This window comes from Lagopus muta, chromosome 3, assembly GCF_023343835.1.
Source record: "Lagopus muta isolate bLagMut1 chromosome 3, bLagMut1 primary, whole genome shotgun sequence".
Classification (NCBI taxonomy): domain Eukaryota; kingdom Metazoa; phylum Chordata; class Aves; order Galliformes; family Phasianidae; genus Lagopus; species Lagopus muta.
Window position 1 is genome coordinate 23189846 of NC_064435.1, and position 11405 is coordinate 23201250.

Sequence of the window (11405 nt, forward strand, 5' to 3'; positions counted from 1 at the left end):
GATGCTCAAGAGAAAAGCTGACCAGAAACGAAGGCATTTAAAATGTTTTATATTTAAGTTTTACAATCCTTATTTCGACATCTAAAAGGAATGCAGCTGGAAATAAGAGGGCCCTACGCATTGCTAGCCCCTAGTAAAAGTCACATCAGGGAGAAAATGAAAGTTCTTTCATCCAGGACAATTCTAGTAGCTTTCTGCACTCTACACAAATAAAAAGGGATGTCATAATTCCACAGTACTCAAATCCTGCATTTTCAAGAGTTTTCAAGAAAATTAAAAGCCTTACCACTTCTACCATTAAATAACAATTTATACAGTACATATAAAAAAAGCTATTTTCCTGGGAAAAGTATTTCATACTATTGTAACTAAAAACACGTAGCAAGTAAATTACTTGGTGTACTTTATGTATAAAAAAGGGTGTCTTTTAAAAGTAGTGTCCATCTGTCACAGCAACATCTCGAGTTCCTTCAACTCCAGTTACAAATGTTCATGCGAGGGCTCACAGAGTTCTTTAAGCTTATCAAACTTTGACCCCCACTCTCGGAGGAAGTCATAATTTAGATCTTCATCCCCACCAATGGAGTTTAAGGAGCTAAGGCTCCCTGCCAGAGAGCATTCTCCTTCCAAGCAGTACAAATGAATAGTGTCAGCTGGAAGATTCTGTAGATCATTGTCTGCATCCCGGATGATTTGAGAAACATATTCCTTGAAGTCCAGAACACTGCTAACAGCTGACGTTGATTGTTTTTGGTTTGGGACTGAGTATATTTTTGGTCCAGTGGGTGTCCTGGAATATGGAAATGTTGCCCTCAAGGAGAAGTGGGGAATGTTATGTAGAGGTTTCTTCAGTTCATCTACATTGTAAGCATTCTGGGGAAATAAAACAAAAATGCAAATTTAAGAGAGAAAATTAAAAAGGAAATAGATTCAAAAAATGTTTTTAAGCCTGACGCAACACAAAACTGGATTCCGAGTTTTCTATAAACTGAAGAAGAGAGAGAGCTGAGTTCAGATTGTGCCCTTTGGGTGATGGCAGTCTTTGAGTAAATCTAGAATGGTGTGTCCAGAGAAGTCCCCTCAAAGGTGGCCACAGATGACCAGCATGAGAAGGACAGATTATGCTGAAAGAGAATCCTCCCACTCAAAGAGTAATTCAGGCTAAAAAAAAAAAAAAAAAAGCAAAAAAAAAAAAACCAACACCAAAACCTCTTGACTAAGGACAATAGAGAAAAACAATAAAAATTACGGGAAAGGAAGGTGAGGAGAGGTTGGATTTGCAAAGGCTGGATTTGCAAAGACTGGGTTGAAGCAGCATCATACCTGGTCGCGTTCTCCACCTCCTTCTTCATTATAGTTGAAGACATTTTCTCTAACATCCTCCCAGCTTTCACGCTCCTCAGGAATGTGGTAAATTCCTCCTTTCCGAAACCCCGAACTTCCCCACTGACTCCACACTGTATAGGAAACTAAGAGAGCTGGAAGAAATGAATACACATATTTTTTATATGACATATGAAAAATATGACATACGATAAACAAGTAGTTACGTGATTCCTGGAATCATCATAGAATCACCTAATCATAGAATGGCTTGGGTTGGAAGGGACCTCAAGGATCATCAAGCTCAAACCCCTGCAGCACGCAGGGCCACCAACCTCCACATTTAATCCACTTTTGATTTGACAATCAAATTCCCAGCTAAGAACTGTGTAATCATTAATATATAAACAATTTATATTCAGGAAGGTAAAGAGTCATCTATGCATATTATATCATAAACTTCATTAAAAGAGTATTTTACTTACCTAAAGGAATCCATTTAAATAGAAGGCATTTTGGCCAATCTCTGGCCTTTCACCAATCCTGAGTAAATAAGATATCCAAAGTAAGTAAAACACTGTTTTAATGAAGGTTACAAATGTAATATAATCATTGGAGTCATTACTATCCTGAGATATGTATGCACTTTTTTTTAATATGAGAAACAACTAGCTTTACAGTGTACTAACATTTCAGCCAAAGTGTGCCTAAAAGCATACACATTGTGAACATTTCTTTCTGCCCTGCACTCTTAATGAGACTTGCCTGTTAAGACCATAAACCTTCTGGAAAAAAGCTCTCTACCTTCCTAATATGTGAACAGCACATGCTAGCTGTAGAACCTACTTAATATGAATGTGAGGGCTCTGGGCGGGTGGGAGTTTCAGGTAGATATGGCTGCACACAGATTTGCACACACAGGTGAAAATCCTTATTTATGAAGGATTGAAAATAAGTGATTCCGGAAAAGAGAAGTCCTACATTTGCTTCAAGTGGCTTCAAGCAAGTAAACTCTAAATCTATGTTACTTAGCATCCTTAAATGAGCTCCTAACTGATGATTTCCAGAAAAGGAGAAATACTGATCACAACATCCGAGGCTAAAGCACTTGATTCAATGGATTTAAAAAGATTTATAAAAAAAAAAAAGAAAAAAGAAAAAAGAAAAAAGTACTTGCTTTCCTACCTAGAAAGACAAGGAGACACATGCTGATTGCCAGAATAGAGCCAGAGCTGAGTCCAACAGGTCTTCCTGCCTTCACCTGGCTAATTTCACACCATCTTCCCTTGTAGCCTTCAGGACACTGGCAGATAGTCTTGTCTTGGGATTGAGCCAGACAGGTACCCCCATTCCTACAGGTCCAGTGTCCACAAGGTGATGAGGTACAGTGTCTGAGCCCTGTAAGATTATCAGTCACTTCCACTTTCCCAGCTGGACACCTGTCCAAAAAAAGCACAAGGTATCTTTAAGGCAGGTGAAGCACCTGCTTTTGAATGTCAGCTTTTGAATGCACTAACCCTTTTTCTACAGAGTTCAAAAACCCTTAGCAAGAAGCAGAAAGCTGAGATCAATGGGGAAAAGGCTAGCTTGTACTTAGAATAAGATTTATAACGTTCATCTGGATCTTTGGGAAAAAGATGGTCATTGGTCTGCTCTGAACAACCATCGTGTCTTTCAGACCTTGAATCTGCAGAGAAAATCATTTCTTCTGAAACATAGGCAGAAGGGCCATGCAGGAATACTGTGAAGAACACAAACCTGTTTTCTGTAGAAGAGCCTCAATATTGATCTTGTGCACTAGGACTGATTACAGAGTGTCTCAAGGCACGCTTCAGACCATCTCAGAGCCTCCTTTAGCAACAACTTGCTAGGCCTTAGATGTGCCAAATTTTGACTACTGAAAGAATTCAAGAGGCACTTTCTCCCACTCCTGCATGTATGTTTGCATTATTTTGGAACACAAATGCCTGTATTTTGATTTAGCTAGCTAACTGCATCAGATACCAGGCTGGTGGGCTTTGATTCTGACTCTTCGCAGTCAATTTCAGAACTCAGTTTTTTGAGAGCTTCATACAAAGTATAACTAACTCCAACTTCTTTATGGAATATATGTATGATATATTCTCTCTGTATATTGTACATACATATGTATATACAATATATACTCTGCATTAAAAAATGTGTATTTTTCATACAGACTAGCAGAGAACAATCCAGCTTCCATCAAGGGGCATTTCATATCAGTGGTGTGTGATCTTATTATTATGGGGAAAAAAAATGGTGGAACAAGTAGGTTTGACACCAGATTTGCAGGAAAAGGCAAGTTTGGCCCGTGACAGGAGATGAGACAGAGCAGGATTTGTCTTTGGGATACTCCCCTCTGGCCAGAAGCAGTCGAGAATTCTGCTGTTGAAAGCAATTTGCCTGAAAACTGCTTCCCAATCACCCCTGTATGAAAAAAAAAGCTTAATATACCGGCATTCATATTTTCTCCAGAGATCAACACAAAGGAAAGGGCTGTAACAGGGATGGCTGCTGCAGGCACTAGAATGGCATCCCATCGTGACACCCTGCCGCCTCAGAATGAAGCCAAACTCTGTGCTCCTGCCTTCCACAAGTAGTGGCTGGCCGTTGAGCTGGACATCACGCAAACAACCTGCAGCAAAGCAGAGGCATGCAGAGAAGTACACTGAGTTATCAAGTTCCCCACCTTAAGCCTTGCCCCCAACATGTGTGCTGAATTGTAGGAAAATTTAATATTTATGAAGATCCTTATACCACTTCCATTGTTTTGTTTTAGAAGAGCTACAGGAAATGTGCCTGTACGTCCTGGCCCAACTGCAGATTGGGGCTGAATGAGAAGCAGCACAATGGAAAACTGTCTTCTACAAGGCACGGTCTCAAAGTCCCAGCACCTCCACCCCAAGAAACGAAGAGAGCACTATGGGTTGCCTCCCAAATCTTTCTTTTCCTATCAGTACATGCTGCATTCTCTACTTGTGACCTCTGCCATGGAAAATGAAAACATAAAGTGCTTTTGTTTTTAATATTTACAGGAACCTTCACGTCTTTGGCAGGACCAAATACAATGGCAAACAGAAATTTGAACCTTAGCTCTGACTTGTCTCTAGTACAGAAGGAGGGATTTCATGAGCATAGCAGTGTACATGGGAATGAATTCTTACTTGGCCTTTAGATCCTTCAATGTACTCAAAGATGCCACCTTTAGGCTGTAATTCCCTCTTTTTGACAGCTCATCACATCACTTACCTTGGAAATCACTCTCTGAATGACTGGGAAGGCGGTTTCCTAGCACAACACTTGCCCAGTCCATTTCAAACCACCTGTTTGTGCCCAAGACAGATGTCACTTCCTGATCCCCACCACCACTGTTGACACGCAGAGTAAACTCGTTGTTGTAGCGCTCCATGGTCAGCAGGACCCACTGGCCATTATTTATACGTAACGTCTTCATTCTCAGAGAGTGACTTTTGTCCCCCAGGCTGAAGTTAACAGAAAAGTAGCCCTCATCTACCTAAAAGACAATGAAGACCTTTAATAACCCCTTCTCAGTGTTATCGCACTGTCCTGTCTCAAAAAAAAAAAACAACTGAGTTTTTAAAATTGAAATGGCATTCTTGTTTTTAAGGAGTTTTAAGGGAGTGAAAAAGTGCTTTATTCCCAGGTAAAAATTACCACAAGAAAACTGCAGGTTCAGTAGTTTTTACTTTGCAGAAGATGTTCCTATGTTGTTTCATCAGAAAGCATCACTGTTTTGATTGTGGTTCATTTCTGAGGACAACACAAATGAGAGTGGTTGTCCTCATGTGGACAATTCTTACTGTTTATTACATTAAAAAATAGATGCTCCTAAGCAGAATCATTTCCTCCTGTATACCCCAATACAAATGAGGAGGCCTGAGGCAGAAGGACTCCAAAGCACCCACCTCCAGCTGGATGAAGCTGCTCCCATCTGCAGAGGCCAAGCTGAGCAGTGTGCTGCGGGAGATGCGGGTGCGCACCATCAGCTGGATCCGAGTGCTGAGAGTGCTGAGGGTATTCCTTGGCTCGTAATGGATCCAGCTGTCCCTTCCAAAAGCCCATTCTGGAAGAACTACTCACAACATTCACCAAAGCAGAGAAAATCTCAGAAACCACTGCTCCTTCAGTGCTTGAGAATTAACCAGTTCTGAGCATCAGAATTTCAGTTCTTAAGAAACTCTGACAAAGTAATGAAGCATTCTGGAAAGCACTCCCCCACTCCAAACGGTTAAATTCACATATGCATGTATCTCCCTTTCTTAAGAGAATTAAGAAGAAAAGAACAAACCAAGAATAAAAACATTTAGGCAGGAAAGGAACAATCAGGCATTCTGCCTGTCACAGACTACGCATTCTGCCAGTCACTCCTACACTGAGCCCAGTAACCTTTTGTTTTTGTCTAGCTCAATGCTAGCATTTGCAGCCCAACATGTTAGAAGAAACCAGAACCAAATGGAGTATTCCTAACACATCAGGGTATGACTTGTGGATTTTAAACAACTGGTTTCTGAGCGCTTGGTTTCTCCCAGTGGTGAGAAGTAGAAACCAATGCAGCTATATCAAATAAGCAGTTGGGCTTCTGAATCAGCATCCCAATATAATGCGAAACAGAATGAGAATTAAATCTAGGCAGATGTTTCTAAACCAGTATCATATATCTGCAAAACATTAATACAAATAACTGAATGATACTGACCATTTATGTGGTCATTATAAACTCTAAACAATGAGGGCTCCAGGCCTAGAATGTGCTGCCAATTGTGACTCCAGTCCTCACACCATAAGGCAAGCTTCCACTGAGTCATTTAATGTCACCTTTTAAGTCTCGTGTGGGAGGTAGAGAAAGGAAGAAAGGGTCTGGCTGACTGCAGGGTATTATTATTCTGTATGCAGGATGGGAAAATAAGACCACTACATTGAAAGGGTACATGCAATACACCAGTCATGCATATTAATCTCAACACAGTGATTCAGTGCTACCTATCATATACTCCTTTTCCAGTGCTTCTCATTCATGTTAAGGTGCAGAGGGGGCTAATTCCCCTCCAACACCACACAAAGCCCCAGATATTATGGGGAACTCATACTGACAGAGACTGTTACTACTAACTTCCTTGTTCCTATCTTGTACCTAGAGCCAGAAGGCAGGCATATGGCAGGTAGTCCCAATAAGCACCTATAACTCACGTCTGGTTTGTGATTCCAAGTAATGGCTGATGAAGGTATTAAGATGAGGAAGTCAGAGCCAATCCAAGCATATGTGCCCTGAACAAGGCTGAGAGCTATTAGAAGCACTTCACACATTAAAGACTTCATTTTTTAGATTTTTGGATGTTGCTAAAACTTTGTACTTTCTTACAATGCATCAGAGGTTTTCATTATCGCCTCTTGCATGCTTTTGTTCTCTGATGCACATTTCATGCTGATTTTGCACAGGATAACACATTTGCTGGAGCTGTCCTCATTTTATGTCCCTACACGAACCCATTGCTGTGGTCTAATGGCGTTACACAACCTTCATTTCATTCCAGTGGCAGAAGAAAATACAATTATCCCCCTTTTATGGACAGAAAATCGGGCTGGAGGACTTGAGGTTTGTGTCCCCAGGTTTCACAGAGAGAACATTCCAAACTGGCACCTAATCACTCTTAAGACCACTGCAGGATGACAAACAGCACCACATTTATTAAAATAAACTTTTGATCAGTATGGTCAGAGGAAGAATGCACAATGCAATTCTTTTTTCCATCTTTACCACTGAGAAATAAGGTGCCATGCAATGAAAAAGGCAAAACAATGCATTTGACCATTTGCCTACTCCACAAAGTAAAACAGAAGACCCTCATCTGTGTCATTACCTTCATTCAGCAAGATTTAGAAGGATCTTTACTTCACTGCAGATCTAAAACATTCCCAGAATACAGCATGGTCTTATTAAGATCCTAAGTTCAAAGGCAAAGGCAAATTCAGAGCAGTGTGTTTGACGCTGTTCCCACTGATCCCTGCCATGAATTTCCCCCCAGAACTTGCAGTACCTTTATCACACACTGGTCCAGCATATCCTGGGGCACAGTCACAGTGAAAGAAGTCCCAGTCACCAACACACCGGCCGTGGACACCACAGGAGACCATCCCAGCACTCTGGCACATTTCATCTGTGAGAATACATCCTGGAGAGCTGTTCAAGGACTCCGCAGGGTGCTCTAAGTCATAAACCTAGGAAAGGACAAAGAGAAGAATCACACCAAATGTTTACAGTTGACAGTGGTAGACCCAAGATTGGCCATAGCAGCTCTACCTTAGTGTCAACAACGACATTGCGAATGCAGCCAACAAACCCTCTGAAGCGCTCTTGTGAGTCGCGGTAAGGCAAAATCTTTTTAACTCCACCCAGCTGTAGGGGCTGGTGACCACTGAAGATCTTGCCTGTGCTGGGGGGAAGACGGAGAAAGAAAGAATTAGTGGAAAGAAAGAACACATTTTGGTTGGTTTTTTTTTCCCTTTTTTTTTTTTTATTTCCCCCCCTTTCTTTTCATGAGCTCTTTTAAGTAATCACATTTCTAGCTCAGGGATTATTATTAGTTTTTACCTCCAAGTTCCCACAGTCTCTTCGGAGGCTTCACAGGCAGACAGATCCACTTGAGAGATCTTCTTAACACTGTCACTGTCTCTAACTGAGCCATTTATGCAGTGGTCAAGAACCAGCTTCACTTTCTGAAGAAAATAATTATTTAAAGCAATTGCATCTGGAGACATGCATGCATTTTAATTTCACTTTTTTTTCTTTTTCCCCACTTATCAGAAGGAAGGATTTTACCGAGTGATGACAGTGTAGGAAACTTCATCAGAACAATAAAACACTTCCACATGCTAATCTGGAAGGTTATTGAATATGGTATATAACTAACAAGCCACAAAAAAGAAAAATTTGACTCTATCACAAGCTGGCCAAGTCACTGACATGGCCAAGAGAGAAAAGGATTTTCTTGGAGTTTGCTGCCAAATCAGAACCTGAAGAGACAAGCCGTCTTAGGGCCTGACATGTTTGCTGTCCTGTCTTATGTGTGAGAGAAAGGGGCAACCCAGCAGATGCCTTCAGCAGCATTATATTAGCAAGAATAAATTATACATCCTTATATAAAAGCGTACGTATCTGCTTTGCATGCATCTCTAAACTCAGCTGGTGGGGCAGGGTTTCTCACTCTCAGAAATAAAGGATACTTCAGTCCATCAATCCATCCTGCCCTCTGGATTATCACAGCTCTAAGTTCTAAGCAATAGGTATGATCATTAAAAATAAACTGGACTTTTTAAGATCTTCTTCTGATTGACTGCCTCCTGACTAAGGTGATGGCTGACCTTACAAACATCAGTCTTTGGCACTGCAGTGATGGAAGGATTGATGAAAGACCTCTACAGAAGAATGAAAGGGTTCTTAAGGGATAACTAGAGACATAAATTAGTACTTCCTCAGGATCATCCACATTTACACTTGCCTTTCCATCACTTTTAATTTTTATATTGTGCCAGCGGCGATCTGCAACATTGACTTTTTTGGAAAGCTGGAGGAAAAGCTCACCAGAGCTATGGCTGACAGTCAGTGTTGGAACACCACCAGACAGCTCTGCAGAGAAAAGATTGTTATTAGATAAGCACCCACGTTCCCATAGCCAGCTGAGCTCAAAGTAACATTTTAGTTTGACGAGTTCTTCAGCCAGTGGAGGGAATTCAGTTTTAAAAAATCCAACTTCCAGTACAGCGTTAGGACTCAAACTGCTGGGCATGGTGGCAAATTCATAGAATAACAGAACATTCTGAGTTGGAGCGGATCCACAGGGATCACTGAGTCCAGCTTCCAGCTCCACAGAAGACCACCCAAAATCCAAACCCAGTGTCTCAGATCTGCCCAAACGCTCCCTGAACTCCGGTACTGGGGCTGTGTCTGCTGCCCCGGGCAGCCCATTCCGTGCCCACCACCCTCCGGTGCAGAACCTGACCCCCACTCAGCCTCTCTTCATATGTTTTGCCCTTTTGACCATTCATCGTCTTCATGCCCACCCTTTGTACAATCTCTAATAATTTTATGTCCTGCATACTGCTCTATATTGCATTCTCCTTATTCTCCAAAAGTAACTTTCTGAATCTTAAACAAGCAAAAAAAAACCAACCAAAATGATTAACTGCTGGTAATTCATGTTCACATAAAACAAAAAAGAAGAAATAATGATGAAGGTGCTAACCCAAAGCAATGAAATCTTCCAGCTGTCCAGGCTGCCCTCGTGCTACTGGTCCCTGGTACAACAGGAGGCCATCCGCGACTTCAGTGATGAACTCTAAGGAGATGCGACTCTCAAAGCAAGGCTTAAGAGGAGGGAACCAGGCATAGCCATGGCCCTTAAAGCTGTGTTTTGTTTGCTGGCAGTCTGGTCCGTGAAAATTAGCAGAGCATCTGCATCTATTAAAAATAAGAAAAAAATCTGCCATCTAAGCAGAACTCTCCAATGGCTCATCCCGTTGTAGAACTGAACCTAGGAGCTTCTGTTGCCTCGGCCACAGCAAGTTTAACAAGCACTAGCAAAACTTTCTTTATAAAAGGAGCCCCACTTACTAGTTTGTACAAATGCTATTAGCTTTATTTCTAGCAAGAATAATTCTGTGAATTTGTTATATACAAAGCACATGAAAAACTTTGATCTCTTCAGTCAGAGAAGGGGAAGGGGAGGGGAGAAATTCAATCTGCAGTTACAAAAACTGCAAGGAAAACCAAAGGGGTGACAGAAATAGGAAAGATATCAGGCAGGGAGAACAGGTGGACTCCTATTTCCTGGTTTCCCATAGCTGACTAGTACCTCGTGAGAGCAGATTGACATGGCTGGGATGCAGCAAAAGTCCACTCATAAAACTACTGAAAATGCAGCAGAAACAAAGGAGCCTCAGAATTGAGCAGATAATAGGTAGCAAGGGGCTACCAAAGATAACAGTATTATTAGGCAGCAAAATCTCCCTGCTTAATTACATCTGAGCAGCACTGTTAGCTTGAGATCTGCACTGTGACCAAGGCTTCTGCATCTTCAAATAGTCTGAGTACTATCTGCCCCATCAAGGCTTTTCAGGAGATACTGGCTAGTTGTTTCTGCCTTACTATGCTGGGATTTTTCAGCTTCATACCATTTTGTCGATGAGATGTCATTTTTGGAGGAAAAAAGGAGGCAAGGAACATGAGGAAGAGGTTATTAAGTAATGTAAGTGACATGATTAAAGTGTTCAATGACACTGAGGGGGGGTGCACGAAACAAGGACATCTTGCAGGATGACATTAAAGGAACCACGACTGCTTGCAAAATTCCCAAGGTTTCCTGGAGACTACAACAATCCTAAGTACCTACTTGAAAACAGAAATCTGTTTGCTGTGTGAAGTACAACAGAACTCTGACCTGTCACAGTGAGGAGTCATGCAATGACATCCATCCCCCAAAGCTGCCTGTCCTCCTCCTTACAGACCGATGCAGAAACTCTGCTTGCACCCCAAACAAAGCTCTAACCCACCTGTAGCCCAAATCAGTATCCACACACGTGCCGCCATTCAGACACGGGTTTGTCTGGTAAGAGGAACAAGAGAGATGAGGACTCTCCCGAGCTGCACAGCTACACAGGGCACTTCTCAGCACTGTCACAGACACCAGTGAAATGCTTCCAGCTGTGGTTATCGTTGGCACATGACTGTGCTCATACTTGCTGATGCATCCGCTGCTATGAGTGCAGTTTGCGGTCACACATTCATCAATGCCAATCTGGGTGATATTTATATCCAAGATGTTTTCCAGCTGCGGAGAACAATTAGTTATATTCATCTAGCTTTTCCACAAGAGGAAGTTGACAAATGACAGCCATGAAAAGCGCGAGTCTTATTTATTCTCAAAACTGCTTGCTGTGCCATTTCCTTCCAACATCTACCACAGTCTCTGCAGCCAAAGGCAGCTCAGCCTGGTATGTGTTAAGGCGAAAGCCTTGATGCAAGTCAATTGTAATGTGAGTAAGCA

The 11405-nt window shown here is 41.8% G+C and overlaps 1 protein-coding gene across 1 annotated transcript in view; it reads right to left on the reverse strand.

The window, feature by feature from the left end:
• Positions 1 to 7: 7 nt before the first annotated feature.
• The window catches only part of LOC125691059 (neural-cadherin-like), a 43663-nt gene continuing 32265 nt past the window's right edge, over positions 8 to 11405 (reverse strand). The window contains exons 22-33 of the mRNA XM_048939963.1: positions 10912 to 11189; positions 9606 to 9820; positions 8862 to 8989; positions 7955 to 8079; positions 7664 to 7796; positions 7401 to 7581; positions 5271 to 5437; positions 4594 to 4858; positions 3799 to 3979; positions 2509 to 2762; positions 1324 to 1478; positions 8 to 873 (exon numbers count right to left, since the gene is read on the reverse strand). Of these exons, the coding sequence (XP_048795920.1) occupies positions 481 to 873; positions 1324 to 1478; positions 2509 to 2762; positions 3799 to 3979; positions 4594 to 4858; positions 5271 to 5437; positions 7401 to 7581; positions 7664 to 7796; positions 7955 to 8079; positions 8862 to 8989; positions 9606 to 9820; positions 10912 to 11189 (2475 nt within the window). The 3' untranslated portion in view covers positions 8 to 480. The remainder of the gene's footprint in view (positions 874 to 1323; positions 1479 to 2508; positions 2763 to 3798; positions 3980 to 4593; positions 4859 to 5270; positions 5438 to 7400; positions 7582 to 7663; positions 7797 to 7954; positions 8080 to 8861; positions 8990 to 9605; positions 9821 to 10911; positions 11190 to 11405) is intronic.